This window comes from Prunus avium, chromosome 1 (assembly GCF_965620075.1).
Source record: "Prunus avium chromosome 1, drPruAviu1.hap1.1, whole genome shotgun sequence".
NCBI classification, from domain to species: Eukaryota; Viridiplantae; Streptophyta; class Magnoliopsida; order Rosales; family Rosaceae; genus Prunus; species Prunus avium.
Window position 1 is genome coordinate 60,629,695 of NC_142284.1, and position 23,425 is coordinate 60,653,119.

The following is a 23,425-nucleotide window of genomic DNA, read 5'->3' on the forward strand; positions in this document are numbered from 1 at the left end:
TGCTCCTAAGTTTGTTTAGAACGTTGTTGGGGATCAGTCGTAATGGTTAGCTAGCTATCACGAAATCGCTATGGACGGACGGAAGGGAAAATATGAAGCTTCTGCAGTTTCGCTTCTCCTCCTCAAGTTTAGCTCGTTCGCTATCTTTGTGCCTTTTTTTGTTGGCTAGCTTTGTTTAACCGTCTTTACTGGTGGAGCAATGGAGTCCTATAACCGAGTGCTTCATTTACATGTACTTTATATTTATATAGTTGATATTGAAGGTAAGTGGTCTCGAAGACCATATATCTTCGTGCCGTTTTTCTTTTTACAAACGACATTGGGCGAAAGTAAAATCGAACACGGTATATAATTGTGAGGTGACTGTTGTTGTAACTTATCATCATTAAAATAGAAAGAGTTGTATTATGACAAATTTTATGTGTCATTCGTAACACCATGTTAATCCATCCAAATTATAAAACGTAACAAGCGACATGCCAAACATGTAATGAGTGACATGGAAAATATGTTAGCGTGTGTGTGACGGTCGTATAGAGAAATTAATGTTACAATTACTTGAAGAAAAAAAAAAACTTAAAAACCCCTAATAAACCCTCCGTCTCTGTGAGAAAAAAAAGTATCCCCCATTTGTAGGGGGTGGGCACGGTCCGGATTAGATCGGTTTCACGTCCAAACCACGGCCGAACCAATTAAAATATAACGGTTTGGTTTAGTTCGGTTTGGATAAAAGTTATAAGGGAAACCAAACCAATCCAAACCAATTTAAGACGGTTTGGTTCGGTTTGGTTCGGCCGGTTTGGGCCTAAGCCCAATTCTCTTTCTTTTTGCATTTTTTCAACATTATTAGCTCAATTATAACCAACAAATTCACAACTTACTTCTTACATAAATCATTTTCTAGAGTACGAAACCAACCTAAAGCTCAAAAGGTCATAAAATTTCATATTTCACTAACTAATATAGCTCAATTCAAATATTCATATATAGTTATTAACTAATTAGAGTATTACACATATCAAATAAAATATAAATAAATAAATATACACATAAACGGTCCGGTTTGGTTTAAGCCGGTTTACAAAAGCTCAAAATCAAACCAAACCAAACCATATACGGTCCAGTTTGGTTTTTAAACCGTTTGACTTTTTCTTGGTCAAAACCAAACCAAACCGGTAATTACGGTTTGGTTCGGCCGATTTCATCGGTTCGGCCGGATTGATGCCCACCCCTACCCATTTGGGCTCACCTACATTTTGTGCACGTTTCTCGTACTGCTGTTTTCCCGCCAATTTTGAAGCCTCGTCAACGGCGTTGCTGAGAGCAGCTCTGGGCTCCATGGACTTAGAACCAGAATTTCCAAAAACCACAAACACAACTATCCCTCTCTGTGTCTCTCACATCTTCTGCAATTTGTGAGGTTTATGGCTTTTATTTCCACATTTCCACAAGGACTTGCATACTTGCTGAGAAATTGAATAAAGATTTTGTTTGGGTGGCTTATTTATGAACTTTTCTGCTAAGTTAATTAGGTGCCTTGCAAAATTTGACATGGTTTATTACGCATTGTTTGATTCTATTTTTATTGAAGTATGTTTCTAGATTTGGAAATAAATTTCCTTTGATTTTGGAAATAAATTTTCCTTGGCGATCAATTTAATTAATTAATCCCAATTTTCCTGCTATAGTAATGTATCTGAACTTGAATATTTAAGAACAAATGCAAAACTAGTTGCCAAACTGTACTATTAGGTATATACCCAAATTCCAATGTGATAAGTGATGTGTTTTTTTATAAATGTTTTGAAAAGATTCTTGACCTGTGGGCTTGCAGGTACAAATGTGCTGCATGCTACAAGCAGTATTAGAAAAAGGAACATCTTGTCGAGCACATTAATGTCTCTTTCCATTCAGTTCATCAGCCTAGATGTGGAGTGTGTAAAAAGCACTTCAAATCTTGTTGATGCTCAAAATGGTTGGGCCAAGATTGAGTCCAACTTAGTGATGAGGTGTGATGGATGATGGGTGAAGGTTTGGACCTTCAGCGTGTATGTGAGGACTTAGCCAGTTTATGAATATACAAAAGACAAGATATATGTGGTTCACCCTTAATGAATGGGCTACGTCCACAGAGAAGATGTTCTCATTATGATATTGTTTACATTTGTACAAGGGGATTAGACCCAAAGATAAATGGAGGAAGGCCTAGGGCCTAAGGTACAAAGTTTGGAGTCTGGAGCCCAGGAGTCAAGTCCCCGGGTCTGGAGACCCAGGACTCGAAGGCCAGACTAACAGGAGAGTCCTGAAGAGGGAGCCCAGCTCAGTTTCGGATCCCCCTTCTAAGAGGAGAGAAGTCTCCTTTTATAGGTGAAGGGGAGTCTCCACTTCTTGCAGTTTTCCGATGTGGGACTCCTCTTGCTTTGCTTTGCTTCTTGTTGCTTGGTCAGTTACGGTGTCAACAGTAGTCCCCCAAGTTCGCGAGTAAGAAGAACTTCTTGCTTGGGGATTTGTAATCTTAAGTGCACTGGCCGAGCAACACCGTAGTTTGTCTTCCAAGTCGTATAGTGCACTATCCCCAGTCCCCCAAGTCCCCGGGTAAGAAGAACTTTGGAGGGAGAGAAGTTGCAACAAAAACCAAAGTGGTTTGGAGGGAGAGAAGGTTTTTTTTTTTTTTTTTTTTTTTTTTTTTTGTGAGCTAGGTCAGCCAAAAATTGGCAACTCCCCCAAATTTCCTTCTGCATATCACCTACCGTTCGGCAGGTGCAAATTTTTTTTTTTTTTTTTTTTTTTTTTTTTTTGGTGGCTAGGTCAGCCAAGTAGCTAGCCAATTGGGCACTTTCACTTCCCAAATTCCTTCTGCATGTTGCCTACCGTTCGGCAGGTGCAAATTTTTTTTTTTTTTTTTTTTTTTTTTTTTTGGTGGCTAGGTTAGCCAAGTAGCTAGCCAATTGGGCACTTTCACTTCCCAAATTCCTTCTGCATGTTGCCTACCGTTCGGCAGGTGCAAATTTTTTTTTTTTTTTTTTTTTTTTTTTTTTTTTTGGTGGCTAGGTCAGCCAAGTAGCTAGCCAATTGGGCACTTTCACTTCCCAAATTCCTTCTGCATGTTGCCTACCGTTCGGCAGGTGCAAATTTTTTTTTTTTTTTTTTTTTTTTTTTTTTTGGTGGCTGGGTCAGCCATTTGCTTCGGTAAGGGAGCAAAGCTTGAGGGTTTAGCTTCCTTGCCGAACGGTAGGGAGCGTGGAGAGAAAAATAGAGTCCTACACGGGGTTGGCTTTTGAGGCTTCGACATGGAATTGGAGCCATCATCAAGAGCTGGCCTTTTAATGTTTCGACAAGAGAGCTGGGCATTTTAGGAAGGGCCAGGTCATGTGGGTTTAGCCTGGGCATTTAGCAAGGGCTGGGCCGCAAGGGCTTCGGCAAGGAGTCTAGTTATTGTGCCTAGGCAAAGGGGATGCTAAAGGCACAAGGGTGCCGAAGGCAGAGTGGTTTGCCAAACGCACAAGCTCGCATGTCACAAGGCATTGTGCCTAGGCACGGGGGTGCCGAAGGTGAGCTTAGGCATGGGGGCGCCGAAGGTGAGCTTAGGCACGGGGGTGCCAAAGGTGGGCTTAGGCAAAGGGGTGCCGAAGGTGAAGCTAGGCACGAGGGTGCCGAAGGCAAATGAGATGCCAAAGGTGACACAAAGCTTGCATGTGGCAAGGCAATGTGCCTAGGCACGGGGGTGCCGAAGGTGAGCTTAGGCATGGGGGCGCCGAGGGTGAGCTTAGGCACAGGGGTGCCAAAGGTGGGCTTAGGCAAAGGGGTGCCGAAGGTGACCTTAGGCAAAGGGATGCCAAAGCTTGGATGTTGCAAAGCATGGAGGTGCCAAAGGTGGGCCTAGGCACGGGGGTGCCGAAGGCGAAACAAGCTTGCATGTGGCAAGGGGAAGAGCTAGGTACGAGGGTGCCGAAGGCACAAGACTTGCATGTCGCAATATAAAATGCCGAAGGGCACGGGGTGCCGAAGGTGCCAAGCTTGCATGTCGCAAGAGGAAGTGGCTAGGCACGAGGGTGCCGAAGGCATGAGACTTGCTTGTCGCAATATAAAATGCCGAAGGGCACGGGGTGCCGAAGGTGCCAAGCTTGCATGTCGCAAGAGGAAGTGGCTAGGCACGAGGGTGCCGAAGGCATGAGACTTGCTTGTCGCAATATAAAATGCCGGAGGGCATGGGGTGCCGAAGGTGCCAAGCTTGCATGTCGCAAGAGGAAGTGGCTAGGCACGAGGGTGCCGAAGGCATAAGACTTGCTTGTCGCAATAATGCCGGAGGGCATGGGGTGCCGAAGGTGCCAAGCTTGCATGTCGCAAGAGGAAGTGGCTAGGCACGTGTCGTGCTGTTCAACAAGGGGCCATGTGGGCTTGGGTTGAGCCTAGAGTGCTAGGCTAAGCTAGGCAAGGTGTCGGTCGGCAAGGGGGAGATGCCGAAGGGAAAAGGGATGCTAAGGGCACAAGGGTGCCGAAGGCAGAGGGGTTTGCCAAATACATAAGCTTGTATGTCGCAAGGAAATGTGCCTGGGCACGTGGGTGCCGAAGGTGGCACAAAGCTTGCGTGTCGCAAGGCAATGTGGCCTGGGCACGAGGGTGCCGAAGGTGGCACAAAGCTTGCGTGTCGCAAGGCAATGTGGCCTGGGCACGTGGGTGCCGGAGGTGGCACAAAGCTTGCGTGTCGCAAGGCAATGTGGCCTGGGCACGAGGGTACCGAAGATGGCACAAAGCTTGCGTGTCGCAAGGCAATGTGGCCTGGGCACGAGGGTACCGAAGATGGCACAAAGCTTGCGTGTCGCAAGGCAATGTGGCTAGGCACGTGGGTGCCGAAGAGAAGGAATGCATATGTGCAAATTTTATTATTATTTTAAGAAATTTGGGTACCTTGTGGATATTTGAGCTTGTGGCATGTCCTTGGAGCTGGGCCTTCAAAGCTTCGGCAAGGGCTTGTCCTTCGGCAGGAAGAATGAGGGGCTTGATCCCGCGAGTTTCCAAGTTCTTGGTAGGTGGGCCTCATGAGCTGGGCTTTGGCAAAGGCCTGGGGTTTGTGCTCTGTGGAGCTTGGCTTCAGCGGGGGCTGGGGGCTTCCAGATTTGGCAAGGGTGTCTTGGGGAGCACTTTACGAGCTGGGTCCATGGGGGTCCAAGTGTTCGTTTAGTAGAAAGGCCAAGGTGGCGCGAAGGTGTGTTTGAAACTTCAGCAATGGAGTTTTATGCGATGTTGGGCTTGAGCAATGGCCTTGGGGCCGGGTTCCAAAGCTGGGCTTCGGCAAGCCTCCTTGACCCAGGTGGTGGCTAGGGTTTTGAGGGTAGATTCGGATTTTTAGAGGCTGGGTCCTTCCGTTTTTGAAACGTAGCTGGGGCCTTTTGTAGCTGGGCCCTTGTGCTTTTATAGCTAGGGTTTTTATACCTTCGGTAAGGGAGTCCAAAGATTGGAGATAAGGGCCAGGGTTTGGGGAGAGGAGGTGCAAGTCCCCTATTAGCTTAAGACATGTCGTCACCTTTTAGCTTGAGGGGCTGGGTCAGCCAAAAATTGGTAAGTCACTCCTTCACCTTCTGCATGCTCCCTGCCGTTCGGCAGGGAAGCTAGGCTCCAAAATATATTCGGAGCTGGGTCCGTAGTTCAGCTCGGAGGAGGTGCCGATCGGCAAGAGATATTCGAAGGTATTTTGGTGAGGGGCTGATCTGTCTTCGGCGAGGAGTGGGTCTAAGTGCCTAGTTTTCGCATCGAGTTGGAGCTGGGTCCGTGGTGTCGTTCATCATTTGTTCGTGGAGGGGGGTTCATCCAATCTAGGACCGTCTAGGGTCTGGGTCCTTGACTGACGGCAAGGAAGTGATTGGAGCCTTTCGATCCTTCTGAAGTGTGGGCAAAGTTTTTAGCTGGTCCTTCAAGGCGTTCGCGATTTCTCTTGGCTTCAATTGGTGCCGTGAGGTTTCAAATGCTTTTGCCAGAGCTGGGGTGTCTTTGGCAAGAGCTTTTGAAAGATAGATAGATGGCTGCAAGGGTTTTTGCAAGGAGAAGACTCAAGTTCGTTCGGCAAGCTCCGACTGATAGACCTTCGGAGCTAAGGCTGGGGTCTCTTGTACTGTTGTAAGGAACCTGGGTCAGCCAAGCAAGGGTGTCGTGACCATGGCAAGGGTATGGTGGGGTGCCGAAGGCAGCGCACGCCGAATGATGGAGCTTGTGGGACAAGCTCAAGTCCCCATATTTTTACTCTTCAAAGAAGTGTCGGTCGGTACTTTGAACTGAGATGTTGGGTTGGCCCTGCAAGCCATGCAAAGTATAGCCACACTGATTGGCTTTTTCTTAAAATATCATCTTCTGCAATTTGTTGACCTGGCATTCAAGGTGGCTCCAGTAAGGCATTGCCTAACGGCAGCCTAGGTGATGTTGATTGTATGGGTGCCGAAGAGCACTGGAGAAGGGGAGAACGACAGAAGCCTTTTGTGTCAATTCCCACAGATGGCGCCAAACTGTTGATGCTCAAAATGGTTGGGCCAAGATTGAGTCCAACTTAGTGATGAGGTGTGATGGATGATGGGTGAAGGTTTGGACCTTCAGCGTGTATGTGAGGACTTAGCCAGTTTATGAATATACAAAAGACAAGATATATGTGGTTCACCCTTAATGAATGGGCTACGTCCACAGAGAAGATGTTCTCATTATGATATTGTTTACATTTGTACAAGGGGATTAGACCCAAAGATAAATGGAAGAAGGCCTAGGGCCTAAGGTACAAAGTTTGGAGTCTGGAGCCCAGGAGTCAAGTCCCCGGGTCTGGAGACCCAGGACTCGAAGGCCAGACTAACAGGAGAGTCCTGAAGAGGGAGCCCAGCTCAGTTTCGGATCCCCCTTCTAAGAGGAGAGAAGTCTCCTTTTATAGGTGAAGGGGAGTCTCCACTTCTTGCAGTTTTCCGATGTGGGACTCCTCTTGCTTTGCTTTGCTTCTTGTTGCTTGGTCAGTTACGGTGTCAACAAATCTTTTGAATCACAGAGGGAGCATATCACTGGTGAGATGTAATTCCGTCTTGCATTGTAATTGATTCGATCATTGCATAGTCATTTTGATTCATCTATAAGATTGCTTGTTGTTTCATTTCCTTTCCCTGGTTGCTATGATTTAGGGCCACTGGCAAAAGAAAATTGCAAGAGGGCTTTCTCTGAACAAGGTTGTGATCCATGTTTGAAGCTTTTTGATAGCCCTCCTTCTCTGAGCTCGCATAAATATATGTGTCGCCTATCTGCACCTGTTCCTCCTGTAAGTTGATTAGTTGAACATCAAGCATCCTGTATGGAATTGAGAAACTTGTCATCTTCCAGTATTCTGAATCTCTTACCCTTTTTACCCATTAAAGATACTCTTAGCTGCAATATTATATAGATATGCACAGACATTACTTATATTTTAAGTCGAAGGGTTGCAGGGAAGAACGATGGAGCCATGTGAAGAATTTAAATATGATATAAACTCCAGCAACGAATATCACGTTGGAAATGGTACGGAAGCAATTGCTCTGGATTGTGAAATGGTTGCTGGTGGAAGTGATGGATCACTGGACCTGTGTGCAAGGGTGTGCCTGATTGATGAAGATGAGACTATCCTCTTCCACACTTATATGCAGCCCCAAGATCCTGTCATTAATTACAGGTACTAGTGTGTGATGTTTCTCATCTTTGATTTCTTTCAAGAATTTTGTGAATAGGCCTCTGATCATTCCCACATGTTGACAATGTTTCCATTCCAGATATGAAGTTACTGGGTTAACAGAAGAGCATCTCAGAGATGGCATGCCAGTCCAAAATGTGCAAGATAAAGTTTTGCAAATTTTGTATGGGGCATCATGATCAGAGGCCCATGTGGGGCATAGTTTAGAGGATGATTTGGATTGCTTGAGAATAAACTATCCTGATTACCTGCTTAGGTATATGAGTTTCTTTCTTTTTTTTTCTTCTGTAATCCTCTTCTTGAGATATGTGAATCATGAGCACAGTGTTTCTATAGTTTTTCTAGATCTGATTGGCTAATCATGTCATGTATGCTTTGGTTTTTTTTTTTTTTTTTTGGTCATAATGCTTGTTGTATTCAAACCCAAAAGGGTAAAAAGATACAAAAGCAGGCAAAAGCCAGATAGGAGAGGAAACCAACAACAGAGAAGTCAGACAAGTCTAATGCTCCATCGGAGCCTAGTATTATAGTCTTAACCCCCACCAAATAAAAAACTGAAATTAACTACTAGTATTGCCATCCTGTGGTGGGCATGGCAGACCATCAGAATTTAAAACTCCAACAAGAGACAATGGTGGTCTGGTGACCCAACTTTTCAGTTCCATAGCTCTCAAACCAATCGAAGCTGCTGCATGAGCTGCTCGATTTGCACATCTAGGCACCCAATTCCAGGCCACATCATCCAAACACAAAGATAGATTACGAATTTCATCAATCATTGGCGCGATGACCCAAGAGTTGTTGCCAAACCTTCCACGCAAAGCATCAATTACCACCTTGCAATCAGATTCTAAAATAATCTTCCCCATTCCCCTTTCTTTTGCAAAGGTAATTGCACAAAGGCCAGCGGCAGCTTCTGCAACAAGGGCTGAATCGCAGATGACCGGGGAGGAGAGGCCCCCACACCAAACTCCATTTAAATCCCGAATGACCACTCCAATACCACCAGCACAGGAACCAGGGCACCAGGCACCGTCAAAATTAACTTTCAAAATATTGCTAGTCGGGGGAGACCACCGAGATCCTCGAGAGATAGAGCTGGGAGGCGAAGCTTGTGTAGCCATCATTATCACTCCACCAACAGCAGTGGCACCCACAAATTCATTGCAAGCCTCCCTAGCACTTATAATAACCCGGCGCGGGTCCGGGGTGGTACCATCAAAGACAAAGCGACACCTGGACTTCCAGATTTCCCAACAAATGAAGCTAATAAGAGACAAACAGTGATTAAGCTCCGCCTTGGTAATGCCTGGAATCAAAAGAATTCCTTCAAGCCACCTGTCAAAGGACGTGATTCTCTGATGGTCAATCCTGTAAGACAGCTCAGAGCCAAACCATACCAGTAGGGTCCAAGGGCAGAGAAAAAGGATGTGCTCAATGGATTCCTCATAACACTCGCAAATTGGGCAAAGAGGATTACTAACAATTTTCCTTCTGAACAAGGACAGTCTTGTGGATAGGGAGCAAGAAATAGCTCTCCAGAGAAAGTGTTTGATTTTGGGGAGTGTTTTGATTTTCCAAATGGACTTCCAGACAGTTTCTGGAATAGAGTGGGAGGAAAAGTTGTGGGTTGGTATGATTGTGTGGAGCCTTGCATGAAAACGGTGATAACCCGATTTCACAGTATATGTGCCCACAGTATTCCAAGGCCATACAAGTTTATCTGCTCGATTTGTACGGCCAATCGGAGTACATCTAATACGATCCAAAGTTTCCCTGCTTAACAGGGTGGAGATGCCATCAAGAATCCAAGTATGATTATGCTTGTCCATTATATCTTTAACAAGTTGAGGGGCAGATGGGGGAACGGGTCTGATAGGTTGAATGACACCAAAATGCGTAGATGAGACCCACCTGTCAGTCCAAATACATGTAGTGGCGCCACTGAACACTTGATACCTAGCATCCTTGAGTAATGCATCTCTCCCATCCAATAGACTTGCCCAAGCCCAAGAGGAACGAGATCCTTTTTTAGCCTTTACGAAATCACAGTTGGGAAAGTAGCGAGCTTTTAAGATCTTAACCCACGTAGCATTCGGGTTTTGTAGTATTCTCCAGCACTGTTTAGCTAACAAGGCAAGATTGAAGCTGGAGAGGTCACGAAACCCCATCCCACCATCACCTTTTGCTAATCCAAGCCTCGACCAGGACCTCCAATGGAGGCCAGATCCCTTTTCAGATTTACCCCACCAGAAATTCGCTAGTGCACTAGTTATTTTCTTGCAAGTTCCTTCTGGAAAGCGAAAGCAAGTCATCGGGTAGGCAGGGACCGCAGTAGCAACAGATTTTATTAGTATTTCCTTACCCGCCAGTGATAACGAGTTTTGCTTCCATCCCTCAATTTTCCTACGAATCCTCTCAAGAATATAATTCAGGGAAGCCATTTTGGACCTTCCCCAAATAGTTGGCAGCCCCAGATAAATCCCCGGGTTGTCCACACCATTAATACTCAGTAAGGAGCATAAGCTTCTTCTAGTTTCCTCAGGTGTGTTCAAAGAGAAGTAGAAGCAGGATTTCTGATAATTTATGCATTGTCCAGACGCCAAACAATAGCTATCCAGAACACCTTTTAGGTTCCTGCAATTAAGCACATCAGCCTTCACAAAGAAAAGGGAGTCATCAGCAAAGAACAAATGCGAGAGAATGGGGCATCGCCGGGCAATCCTAATTCCAGTGATCTCGCCCTTGCTGGCGGCCTTTGTGAGGTTCATAGAGAGGGCTTCACTGACCAGTAAGAAAAGGTATGGTGAGAGTGGGTCCCCTTGTCTCAAGCCCCGGGAGGGCTTAAAGGAACGGCCGGGTCTGCCGTTAACAATGACAGAAAAAGACACCGTAGTGAGGCAAGCTTTGACGAGGCGAATCCAGTCACTAGCAAAGCCCATTTTTTCCATAAGAACAAACAAGAAGTCCCACTCAATACGATCATAAGCCTTGTTCATGTCAACTTTTATGCCAGCTTCAAAAACACCACCAGTTTTTTTCCTCTTTAAATAATGAAAGGCCTCGTGCGCTACGAGGATATTATCTTGGATTTGCCTTCCCGGGACGAAGGCATTTTGGTTATCTGAGATAATATCCGGAAGAATCATTTTCAACCTGTTGGCCATCACCTTTGCTAAAATCTTGTAAGAGTTATTACAAAGTCCAATAGGCCTAAACTGGTCAGTGTTCTCAGGATCAGGAATTTTTGGGATGAGAGCAATGAAGGTCTTGTTTAGCTCCTCTAATTGACACCAACCCCTCTGAAAATCACACGTGGCTCCAACGATTGATGATTTCACGATATTCCAAAACTGGTTGTAGAACATCCCAGGGAAACCGTCAGGGCCTGGGGCTTTGTCAGCTCCAAGTTGTTGGGCAGCAGTTTTAATTTCATCCTCATTGAAAGGCGCAAGCAGGAGAGAGTTCATTTCGGGGGTAACAATCCTATCCACATTGTTTAACGTGCTTGACCAATCGCGAGGGCCAGCAGTTTTGAACAGGTTGCTAAAGAAACCGAAGAATTCGTTTCTAATTGCATGCTCACCGACCAACCAATCTCCAGAATTATTTCGAATTTTGAGAACACGATTTCGTTGTCTCCTTTGAATGGTGGTTAGATGGAAGAACTTTGTATTTGAATCCCCAGACTGCAACCAATTAACTCTTGACCTTTGCCTCCAAAATTGCTCCTCCCACCGCCACATTTTATCCAATTCAGCTTTGAGAGATCTTTGCTTGGGTATGGAAACATCAGATGCGTTAGCATTTTGCAGAAGACCAAGTTCCTCCATCACCTCATTGATTCTGATTTTGCAGTTCGGGAAATGTACCTTATTCCACTTCAAAAGTTCAGTCTTGCTAAGATGCAGGTTTTGAGTCCATTGATTAACATGTGTGTTGTTCTCTTTGGGCCTCCATGAGCGCTTCACGATATTTCCACACTCCTCCTCTTTGAGCCATCGTGATTCAAAGCGGAATAACTTTCCTTTTTTGATTTGGCAGATTGGGTTGCTATCAAGCAAGATTGGGCAATGATCAGATCCCACCCTGGCACAGTGAATAACACAGGTGTTCTGCCAATTCTCCAGCCAGTCCGGGTTAACAATAGCACGGTCAAGTCGTTCCCTTATGATCAATTCGTCTCCACAAAACCTTTCCCAAGTGAATCCTTGTCCTTTAAAGCCCAGGTCCACTAGGTTACAAGTCTGCATGAATTCAATAAGATATCTCCGCCTTGCGATGTTCCAACCGTTACCACCATCCTTTTCGTGCTGCCAGCAAACTTCATTGAAGTCCCCGATAACCATCCATGGCTCGCCATCTCTGCGATCCCAACTAAGCATCTCTTCCCAAAACTCATTTTTCTCATGACTATAAGGGGTGCCATAAAGCCATGTGCATCTGCCATAAAAAGATTCAGAAGGCATAGTAACCACTGCATCAATCCAATTTTTAGTAGTTTCCAAAAAAACGATGTCCACATTCGATTTCCACCAAATGCTTAAGCCACCGGCAGTACCAATAGGATCCACCGTTAGCCCCTTATGAAAACCGCATTGCTTTCTCAGCACTTTGTTTCTGTGGCAGTTCTGCTTTGTTTCCATTAGAAATACCACCGAGGGATTTTTTGAACGAATGAGTTCCTTGAGATATAGAACTGTCAAGGGATTCCCCAAACCTTGACAGTTCCATGATAGGTGAATCATTTCCGAGGCAGTACCAAGGAGATCTCAGGTTCAGAGCATTCCGTCAGGTCGAAATCACCTGCAAGTGTTCCTTTTGTTTTCATAACTCCTCTGTGTACCGAGCTTGCGGAAGTGAAACCTTCAAGGGGCATATGGTCGAACACTTGGCATGCATTCCGTATGCCCAACACAGAGTGAGCCAGACCTGGCCAGTCACAGATACCACCCCGACCACAAGGGTCCACTCGAGGCCACAGAGGGCTCACAAAAGAAGCCACAAAATGAAAAGGCTTTCACAGATCTGAGGGTTGGATTCAAGGTGGGGTTTCTCATACGCACTCTTATTCTTCTCTTCACTCCCTTCTTATTATATAGGCCATAGTGTTTGGGCTGCTTTGTATATTTTTGTAAGATAGATGGTGTCACTGTTTCTTGGACATTTGCATTTATGGCTGTACTTCTTTTCATTCAGGCCAGTCAAGATTATGGCCTTAGTCATGATGAAATTTTGCATAAAGGACCAGCTTTAATATGGCATCTATATCCACTATACAATTGTTCTGGAAATTTTTAAATGACGTACAATTGATTTTCCTATGCATGTATATATATATATATATATATGACATGCAATTATATCATATCTCCACATCGCATCGCATGAGCCAAAGCCTTAATTAATTAGCATCTGGATCTTTTGATGCATATCAAAGCACCAGATGACCTTGTCAATGAGCGGACAGATTTGGCATTAACAACTGGGAAAGTTTGTTCTCCGTTGTAGTTTGGCTTTGCTCTGCCGGCACCTGTTTCGATGAAAGAAGCCCCATTTTCGAAGATATCTCCTACAGAGTAAAACTTCCAGGATTCTTTATCTCCAATGCTGTCCTTCCTCCAAGTGATCTGTGCGTACATGGAAAATCATTAATTCATTCATTAAGGGCATTGCATTTGAACTTGAATATATACATATATATACATTTGAGTTACCTCTTTCTTGTTTCCCGATTTTGGTGCAATGAAGAGGTTGGCTTCACTCTTAACACTAGGGTTCATGCTTCCCCCAATGGCATACTGCGACCATTCTCTGTAAAGGTTGTTCACAACATGTGCATAACCATAGCGAATCCTGCATGCATGCAACAGTAGTTTTGAGATGGAACCTCAACTTCCTGTACATATATTACGTACATACGTTGCTAATAGTAATAGCTAGAGGCCTTTACCTTGGCATTCTTTGGTTGCAGTTGGGTCCAAAATGGTTGTACACAACGGTCACCCTCATGTTCTTGTCCCGAAAGTAGCCATCATCATGGCCGAGAAGCATAACCTTGTCCTGGTCTCTGAACCAATTGTTGGAGATGGTGATATGGGTAGATCCGCGAGTAACATCGAGAAGACCGTCCTGGCACTCGTAGAGTGTATTGTGGTCTATCCAAACCTTTGATGCAGTTACCAACCTGATTGCATCTCCATCAACCTGCCCTATTGGTATTATCTTTCCTTCTGGACCCATAACTGAGCTTGGTGGTTGGGGTCGGCAATGATGGATTCGAAGGCCATGGATGATTATATTGCTTGCCTGATCACGTTTAAAATAATCATATAATTAGTTTACATGCATGAAAATGTACATAAAAGATATCTTTATTATAACATGTCGTTCACCCATGTTATAACAGTAGATTAGTAATAGCACGTGGCGGTGTGACCATACCAATTAAATATGTATGTATGTGTGTATATAAATGTAATTAGTATACGTACCTGAAAGACCAGCAAGCATGCATTACCAGCAATGTGAACACTAGCACCTCTTCCATCAATGGCAGTGAAGCTACTAATGAGAAGTGGTTTGTCAAGCCTAATGCGCATGTCCCTCTGGAAGGTGATCCACTTTTTCCCTTTGATCATGGTAACCCCATATCTCAAAGTTCCCGGTTTGGGGTCCAACGCATTGTCACTTGGGTCCGTGACTTGATAGTATATGACATCTCTTCCTACGTTGTTGCTCATCTTCCCTGAAAATCCCACTGAACATAATGCAAGTTCCTGCCGGTTACTTCTCCAATCCGAGTTCCATCTCCAGCAACCATCGATCACGTTCAATTTCAAGCCATCAACTTTTGTTTTCTTGGCGAAACTCGGGTTTGGAGCGAAGCTGGCAATGGCGATCAAAAGGCCCAGAACAAAGCACCAGATATTGGCATTACCATTGGGGCATTGATGACACGCCATTATATATTATATGTACTTTTCAACTCGCTCATGCACAGAAATAGCTACAGCAAGGTTTGTCTCTTCAACTCTTTACAGATATGAAAGAACGAGAATGGAGAGAGATATTTATAGCCAGATTTAACATTCGTAATGCTCCTAAGTTTGTTTAGAACGTTGTTGGGGATCAGTCGTAATGGTTAGCTAGCTGTCACGAAATCGCTATGGACGGAACGGAAAATATGAAGGTTCTGCAGTTTCACTTCTCATCCTCAAGTTTAGCTCGTTCGTTATCTTTATGCTTTTTTTTGTTAGCTAGCTTTGTTTAACTGTGTTTAGTTGTGGGGCAATGGAGTCCTATAATTTCCAACAACTATGTGCATGCGTACATGTCCTTCCTAGGGATCCCGAGTCTCTACATTTAGACCCTCGCATATATATAATACATCCTATATAGTCAAATAATTATATATGGTGGAAATTCTCCTAAATATTATGGCCTTTTGCTTCTGTTTTGCAAGTCCATTAACTTGTGCATTGGCTTAGCATGGACCGAGTTCAGTCCTGTCCAGTTAAATTTTAGATTTAAATTTCAGAGTTGATAATGAACGTATACGGTTTCTTCAAGAAAAAATAAAGAAATTAGAAAAGACAACATAACTATATAATTTATACGAAAATCTCCAGAGAGCCTATTTGAAGAAAAAAAACCCTCAACTAGCCACTTATCATTTTCTAATTGATTCATAATGTGCTAAAAATAATTCACTTGAAATACAGCATGGAGTTTTTTGAAAGTATTGGACTTGAAGGGTTTTATTTTTTTGTATATATAAAATGTCATTATAATGGACCTATATATGAAAAGCCCAAAACAATGAATGAATGAAGATTTTTTTTTGGTGAACAATGAAAGAAAATTTTTACTACATACCATTCGAACCCGGTCAACTTTCAAGAGATAATCAAGACTTTAGTACAAAAATATTCATCCATTCATTTTTAAATAGAAAAAAAGTGATTTTGTCGGAAAAATAAATGAATATTGTAAGTTATTCATTCATTCACTTTCTAAACCCATTCACTTATATGCTCCTTGATAAGAAAATGGAAAAACATCATTTACTTGTAAATATATATTGGCTATCAAAGGAATTCAAAAGTTGCAAATAACTAGATTGGTGCTGATAATTCTGCTTCATTGAATCAGTGTTTAAGAAAATGATATTAGGAAACACTTTTGAAAGCACCTATTATGCATAAATATAGCAAGCAAACTCGAATTTCCATAGATTCTATACCTATTTGCTTCATTGAATCTCACTTATATGCCCTCGAGTCCACAACCAACCGCTCTATGGCATTGCTTTCATGCTGAATCAGTGGATGACAGGCTTGAGGGGATAAGCTCTCATATTCGACCAGTCAACAGTAGAATCAAGATCGGCATCTAATTCCCCAACGATGCTTCTGCAACAAATGGAATTGGAGGATACATACAGAGAGCTTTATATATAGGAAGTAGAAAGAAATTTGTAAAAAGTCTAATTATATCAGTCCAATTCACTTCTTCCCACAACGGTTCCAATGGGAAACTAAACTAATGTAAATAGAATAAAGTGTTGTTGACACTTACATGTTGTCACCTCTGATTATATACAACCCCAACACGAGTTGCTGAACACCCTCCTGCCAGTCAGCCAGAAATAACAAGAAGTTACCACAGCTAGCGCCATATGTGTATATATGTATATATGTATATGTTTTGTATATACTACTTTGGCAACCATATGTATTATAAACCCCCATGAGCAGGGTAATGTCCTGAGGAAAATAACAAATGCCTGCCGCGGCCATTTAGCATTGCTTTGGATTAGCCAAAATTGGAAAACTGAGAATAATATCGACTTAACTTCCATAAGATAGTTTCCTAGCTAAATCCTTTTCTATTTGTCCAATTACTTAAGCCATAAAGAGTAAACAAACAAAGGTGCAATGATGCTTGTTACAGGGAAGATGACGCAAACCTTTGTAGAGAAAACACGTTCATGAGATTCATCGAGAATGATATTAGTAGCCTGGTCGAAGCCTTTCAAGACTCCCTGAATTAATTGGAAACAAAAAATTGTTAACAAAACTAAACTAATTCGGTTAATAACAAGTAAAAGGTGCATTAGAGTGTTAGTGTATAATATACCACAATATTCCGTCCATCATTTGTGATAACTGAAATTGTTTCTGCACATAACATAGAAATGCTTTAAACAGTTAGAGAGAGAGAGATTTGAAATGCTCACAGCATATATAATGCCTAGGCTGGCTCATGCCCTGCCTTAAATGGGGTATAAAATTTGGGCATAGGATAGATATAAAAACTATATTCATGCACAGTACAGTAATCAACAACAACATTGATATTTGATACAAGCAAGTAATAATAATGGATAGTCGGGTAGAATTTCCATACGATCAACAAGTGACTCAAGACCAGGGCCACTGGACATATTTCAATTCTGAACAATCTTCTCTTCTCTGCAAGCAATACTGTTAATCAACAAACTTTTCTCTTTTCTGCAACACAGAGTGGGAGAGACAGAGAGAGAGAGAGAGAGAGAGAGAGAGAGAGAGATTCAGAGTCTAAAAGGAAACAAAATACATGACAACACTAAAATAATTCTTCTTCTATTAGGATATTTCTAAAGTATTGAATTTATATCCAATATACCTCGTGGAGCAACCAAGTCAGATCAAATTTTAAATAAAATAAAATAAAAATAAAAATACCTCGTGCAGCAGCAGAGAAGAAGAAGAAACGCTGGACCTGGACCTGTTGCTGCGCGCGATGTTCCTTGGAGCAGATACAGTCGAGAAGGTTAGGTTGAGTTCTTCTTCTTTCTTCTTTTTCTCTTTCTCTTTCTTTTACTTCTGCCGCCGAAACCCAAATGTAAAAACCTAGCTCTCGAGAGAAGTAGAGGGATGTTACAGGTTGAAGGTTTATATTTACGATTTTTACCTCACTTTTTATACCATTTGCAAAAAGACCACAAATATTCCTGGATATTTTCAAAATGACCCAGCGCTGTATATTTTCTATTTGTAGGGTATAGCCGCGCGGCTATACTTTTGAAATATTCTATTCACAGGGTATAGCCGAGCGGCTATACTGTTGAAATAATACAAATTTAGTATCTTTAAGCCAATAGTTTAATTACTGTATAAATAGTAAATTTGATAGTATAGCCGACCGGCTATTCTCCATAAATAGTATAATAGGTAGTATAGCCGCGCGGCCATACGCCATAGTAAAATATTTTAAATGATTATCCGCACGGCTATACTCTATAAATAGTATATGTAATAGTATAGCCGGGCGGCTATACCCCATAAATAGAATATTTTAAAAGTATAGCCAATCGGCTAGACTCCATAAAATAGCGTAATCTCTATTTCTCTTTTTTAATTAGTTTAATTAGTAGTTATGTTTTAATTATTATTTACTTAGTGCATAATTAGTATTTAAATATTTATCAAAGAAAAATATATAAAAAAAATTAAATGTTTTTTGTTAAGTAAGATAATTTATGAAGTTAATTAAAATATTTAATACTAATTATTAACTATAGAAATAATAATTAAAAGATAATTAATAATGAAAGTGATTAAATAAAGCTAAGATATTATTTAATTATTAAAAAGTAATTTTTTTTTATAAATTTATTGACCTAAAGATACTAAGTTTATATTTATTTTCAATAAAATATATATATATATATATATATATATATATAATTAGTTTCTTTATTTTAATTTTTTGGCCAACTTCTTCAATTTAATATATCTAATTAAGTAATATCTTAGTCATCTTTATTGAATATTTAAATATTTTATTGATTTTATGAATTACTTAATAAATAGTAATTAATTATTTTAAATTATTTTGTGATCTTTTTTTTAATACTAAATAATAATTAAAACATAATATACTAAATAATTAGAACGTTTTAAAAGTACTTTCGGAGTGGAGTCTCAGAGAGTAGTGGATATTACTACCGTCGATAGTTGTCCAGATCAAGAATATGTCATTTGTTGGATAGTTTTTTCGAGATCAAGGATATCTCATGATTCATTAAACCAGTCCCATGGAAACTGAGAATGAGAAGGAAAAAGCAGCGGGTGGAGCTGATGTGATGGTCATTTGTTTTGCTAATCCAGTCCCATGGAAACATAAAATATATTAACACATAGAGACAGTTTGAATTTGTGAATAAATTGAAGATCTTTAATGTATCTTTCAGGGACGTGTAATGGATGTTGCAATTATTTATTTCAAAGCCTTATGATTTCATCATATATTGACATATTCTGGTGGTTTCAAAGCCTTATGATTCATTTTTCAGTGATGAGAATCTGGAAGCCATGGCTGTCAAGAAAGAACCCTCGTCGATGGAGGAAGTTCATAATGATGAGGTGCTTAATAGTTGCAATTTTCAATAAAGTAATTATTCATTGACGACCCCCAAAAAAGTTGTACTTTCATTTCAGTTCTTCAAAAAGATAATTCATTTATGACAAAACTTTTCGAGTTACTATCTCGTTACTATATTAACCTCTAGTTACTATCTTGTTACTATATTAACCTTAAGATGAATTGTTTTAACCAATTTGAAGAAGAAGCAATGTGCAATAAAATCCTAAATAAAGTAAAACTACTGGTTATTAGGAAAATAATAGTATAACATGTCTTTTATTAATTAAAAATATTTAAAAAAACAAAAGAAAATTAAAAGGGGACATGAAGATAATTCACTTAAGACCCAACATGAGCACGAGATGGCAGGCTCATTTTGGAGACATGGCAAAACGGGAATGTTGAGGCAATATAATGTAATACTCCCCTCTCCTTTTTCCTATTGATAATAGTGAATGACCAAAAAAAAAGAGCAAGCATTACAATTAATAAAACTAAATTATCAAATTAACCATCAATATTTGCATTCTTGCAGAGAAACCATTTGTCCAATATTCCCATTGCATTACTTCTGTGCTCTATTTGTACTCTATCCATGGCCATTCTAATTAATTTTATTTATTTATTTGTAATTTTTATAAAAAATGCTAATTAAACTTTAACTACCATTGCAATTTCTCTAATTATTGTAAAGAATTAATACCTTGATGAATCAAAACATATTCAACAATATTGATCAATTAAAACGCAAATGCATAGCAAACAATTGATCCATTTTCTCCAAAAGCAATAATCGACACAAAAACATTTATTACAATTCCGAACCTTACGTACGTAAAGTCTGCACAACATGACCAGGGACCGTCAAGATTTGACCACGTGCCGATCAGGTCGAAACACGAACCACATGATGAGCGCTGATGTGGTCCAATCCGGCAGCTCCTTCTGGCACAAAGCAGTCGATGGCCATCCCATCCAACGCTCCACATTTCTCCAGCTTGTTAACTTCCTCAGGTCGCGCTTCCATCATCAACGGTGGAGATTCGCCGCCAAAGATCTCACCGGCGTCGGAGATCGACTTCGATTTCTCATGATCTGTATCTGCATTAATCTCCATCAACAAAACCCTAGCTCTCTCCGCCACCGAATTTGCCCACATAGGCGAAGGTGCCGCCGGCGCCGGCGAAATTTCGTCCTCCGAGACAAACGCCGGCGAGATAGACGGAGATCCAGTATTCACCGAAGATGGTGCGATCACTGGAGAGAGATCTGTACCGTTGAAGTCAGACGTGGACATGGGCTCGACCTTTTGAACCGGCGAGTGGGAGGAACCGTAGGGAACAAGAGAGGCGAGGCTGAGAATGCCGCCGAGGCCGTGAACAGCCAGGTGGCGGGAGTAGAAGAGGCCGGGCAAAACGACGTCGACTCCGGAGACGGAGAGGGGGCGGGCGGAGACGAGGCGGAGAGCGCTGGAGGGGAGGAGCGTGGGGAGGAAGGAGCCAGCGGCGAGCGAGCGGAGGTTGGAGAGCGAGAGGCGGAGAGGGACGACGTGGAGGCGGAGGGTGTCGGTGTAGGACGACGCCGTTTGGATCATGTCGAGCGCGAAGAGGGAGGCGTCGGTGGGAGCGAAGATCGTGAAGGACGAGTTCGCCGGGAGCGTGAGGAGCAGCCACTGGAGATCTGACGTCGCCATGGCGTTGCACATCAGGTTGTAGCCGTGGCCTCGGAGCACTCGCTGCATCGAATCGTACTCTCGGGGTGTGAGGGAGACAACGCCGTCGGGGAGCATGATCAAGGCGATGAGCACAAGGAGGAGGATGGTGAGTGAGAGTGTACGGAATTTGAGCGCCATTGAAGCAAAATCAAGAAACTGAGAGCTGCTGTTTTTCAAGAAACAGAGAATGATGAAGACGAAATGGTTTTGGCGGGCTTTTGATTTCTTGTTGTAACAACTTGGTGGTACCTGCTGGTAGATATTTATATTACGAATTTGCCATCTTCTTCAATGACGATCATAGCCCTCACTTGATTGCCCGTTCAACTTTTACTAGAAGGATAGAAATGTCATTTTAATATTTCTCGCACACTGGAGAGCGGAGCCGTTAGGTTGGTTACGGTTTGCCATCTTTCACAACCGTGTTGCTTGGTGCATTGGTTTGGAGCTGGCGCTGCAAGTGGGAGGTAGAGGGTGTTCGAAAATCCTTACCTTCAACATTTCTCAATTATTAACATTTTTACACCATTCTCGATTATTAACATTTTTACACCGTGGTTCAGAGAAACCGGTGGTTTGGTTATTTGCAAACCGCAAACCTAACCGAATAGACCGGTTTGGTTTGGTTATCCACCGAATTTCAAAAAATAAAAATAAAACACCGGACCAAATCAAGCAGATCGGTTTTGGCCAATTTTTGAGTTGAAATGCCCAATCCTAAACCCTAGTACAAGCGATTTGATGAGCTGAATAAGGCCCCGTTTGGTAAAAGTAAATATCTTGATTATTTCAAACGCTTATTTACACCATTGCCCCCTCAAACTTAAAGTGGCCTACTTACCCCGTTTGAACGTGGTTTGGTGACCCACTTTGCCCTTTGTCACCAATTTTGTCCAAAAGTCTGTTAACTTTGATGACATGACAGAGTTATTTTTGTAATTTTGTACACATTAATCATTATCCACTAATTAAATTGGTGACATATAATTAAATATTTTAATAATTAAAAATAAAAACATAATAAACTATATTAAACAATTCTTTAAACAAAATTTAAAATTTAAAATTTTAAAATATAGAGAAAAAAATCCATACTCTCTCATTCTCTTCCTCTTTCCCCCCCTCTCTCTGTCTTTAGACGCGCCTCATCCTCCGACCATCTTCTCAAAAACAAAAACACCAAACATCCGCCAACTAGTCCCGTATACGGCATATGTCTAGCCACAACCTCTTGCAACAAATCCAATCCAAACCCCCCACCCAATCACCCAACCTACAGCACACACTCATAACTTGACATTTTTATGTATAAATTTCAATAGCTCCACCCTCTTTCAGCACCTCCCCAACCCTCAAAGCCATCCACAATCTGTTAATATATCTCTTGCAAATTAATAGATCCAGATAGACAATTTTGAAATTCAACATTCAATTACATGCGCAAAATAGTATACAATCCAACCTCATAGCCATATAATCAGATCCCATAAGAACCTATTAAGTTATCAGCTAACCATAACATCTAATCCTCATGTGTCAAACACCGCATACGAGGCCTAAAACTCATTTCCATTTCCTCCTCCTATCTCCCTTTCAAATCCATTTCCCACTGTCAATTTCTTCGCAACACCCCAATTAAAGAGGTGCTCTAGGGTGGGTTGGGGCTACTGGGTTTGAGGGTTGAGGAGGTGTGCATGTTAGGGAGATCGAGGTGGGGCTGTGTGGGTGGGGAGGCAGATGAGGCTAGGTGGGTAGGGTTGATATGCGGAGGATAGGGATGGGTTTGTGAGATAGGTTGGGTGTGGCTGGTCAAGGGATAAGAAGGGACGATGGCTGGGGAGGCTGAGATGGGGGTAGGATGGGTTTGTTTCTTCCAAGGGTATTTGCATGAGAGGAGAAAGGTGTGTGTGGATGGGTTTGCTCTGGGTTGCTTTTCAAAGTTGCTTTCAAAAGAAGTAGAGATGAGCTTTTAATTAATTTTTTTAATTCCCAAAATACCATCATTAATTTTTTAAAATGACACCACCTCCACCACCACCATCACCCCCACCACTACAACATCCTCCACCACCACTACCACCGCACCGTAATTGCCACCCCCACCTCCTCCTCAACCTCCACCACCTCTACCATCACCATCACCACCACTGCCCCTCCACCCCCACCTCCACAATCGCCATCTCCACCACAATCACTACCACAACCACCACCTCCTCCTTTATCACCATCACCACCTTCACCTCCATCTCTTTCACCACCACTTCAACCATCACCACCACTACCACCACATGATTAACGCATAACACTTTCAACATCATGTCTATTTTAGTTATTATTCATAGTTATAACAATTTTATATTAAAATTTACCAAACAGTTTTGACACTACTTTTTGTACTAACAACACTTTAAAAATATTGTTTACCAAATATGGAGCTGCTTTACTTTATAGCTAATTATTTTCAAAGTACAACAGAAACAATTTTTTTTTTAAAAATAACAGCAATTTCAAACTGGCCCTAAGACCTAGGGTCCTAATATTTTGGAGCGTTCAGTCCAATAAGAATTTTTTTTACAAGATTGTAGCCCGATAAGCAGTGACGGAGCCAG

General features: G+C 42.0%; 3 protein-coding genes and 1 pseudogene across 3 annotated transcripts; 1 reads left to right on the plus strand and 3 right to left on the minus strand.

The window, feature by feature from the left end:
* The first annotated feature begins 1,338 nt into the window (after nucleotides 1-1,338).
* Nucleotides 1,339-8,049, plus strand: LOC110764846 (putative exonuclease C637.09; annotated as a pseudogene).
* Nucleotides 8,050-12,942: 4,893 nt separating this feature from the next.
* LOC110764871 (putative pectate lyase 4) lies at nucleotides 12,943-15,680 on the minus strand. Its single transcript, XM_021967914.2, has 4 exons — nucleotides 14,185-15,680; nucleotides 13,644-13,999; nucleotides 13,408-13,546; nucleotides 12,943-13,320 (listed from the first exon to the last, which is right to left on the minus strand). The coding sequence occupies exons 1-4, from the start codon at nucleotides 14,653-14,655 to the stop codon at nucleotides 13,099-13,101; spliced, it is 1,188 nt and encodes a 395-aa protein (XP_021823606.2). The 5' UTR covers nucleotides 14,656-15,680; the 3' UTR covers nucleotides 12,943-13,098.
* A 109-nt stretch (nucleotides 15,681-15,789) lies between these two features.
* LOC110764825 (sm-like protein LSM8) lies at nucleotides 15,790-17,600 on the minus strand. Its single transcript, XM_021967859.2, has 6 exons — nucleotides 17,419-17,600; nucleotides 17,102-17,205; nucleotides 16,832-16,872; nucleotides 16,662-16,736; nucleotides 16,271-16,323; nucleotides 15,790-16,104 (listed from the first exon to the last, which is right to left on the minus strand). The coding sequence occupies exons 2-6, from the start codon at nucleotides 17,136-17,138 to the stop codon at nucleotides 16,014-16,016; spliced, it is 297 nt and encodes a 98-aa protein (XP_021823551.1). The 5' UTR covers nucleotides 17,139-17,205; nucleotides 17,419-17,600; the 3' UTR covers nucleotides 15,790-16,013.
* A 2,268-nt stretch (nucleotides 17,601-19,868) lies between these two features.
* LOC110764867 (Fasciclin-like arabinogalactan family protein) lies at nucleotides 19,869-21,031 on the minus strand. The gene has a single exon (XM_021967909.2). The coding sequence runs from the start codon at nucleotides 20,952-20,954 to the stop codon at nucleotides 19,989-19,991; it is 966 nt and encodes a 321-aa protein (XP_021823601.2). The 5' UTR covers nucleotides 20,955-21,031; the 3' UTR covers nucleotides 19,869-19,988.
* Nucleotides 21,032-23,425: the final 2,394 nt, after the last annotated feature.

Coding starts and splice junctions, on each gene's coding strand:
- LOC110764825 (XM_021967859.2), bottom strand. CDS start 17,138: ATGTCCAGTGGCCCTGGTCTTGAGTCACTTGTTGATC. Junction 16,324..16,661: donor AACGTGTTTTCTCTACAAAG/GTTTGCGTCATC, acceptor GCTGACTGGCAG/GAGGGTGTTCAGCAACTCGT. Junction 16,105..16,270: donor ATAATCAGAGGTGACAACAT/GTAAGTGTCAAC, acceptor CATTTGTTGCAG/AAGCATCGTTGGGGAATTAG.
- LOC110764871 (XM_021967914.2), bottom strand. CDS start 14,655: ATGGCGTGTCATCAATGCCCCAATGGTAATGCCAATATCTGGTGCTTT. Junction 13,547..13,643: donor TGCAACCAAAGAATGCCAAG/GTAAAGGCCTCT, acceptor GCATGCATGCAG/GATTCGCTATGGTTATGCAC. Junction 13,321..13,407: donor AATCGGGAAACAAGAAAGAG/GTAACTCAAATG, acceptor ATGTACGCACAG/ATCACTTGGAGGAAGGACAG.
- LOC110764867 (XM_021967909.2), bottom strand. CDS start 20,954: ATGGCGCTCAAATTCCGTACACTCTCACTCACCATCCTCCTCCTTGTG.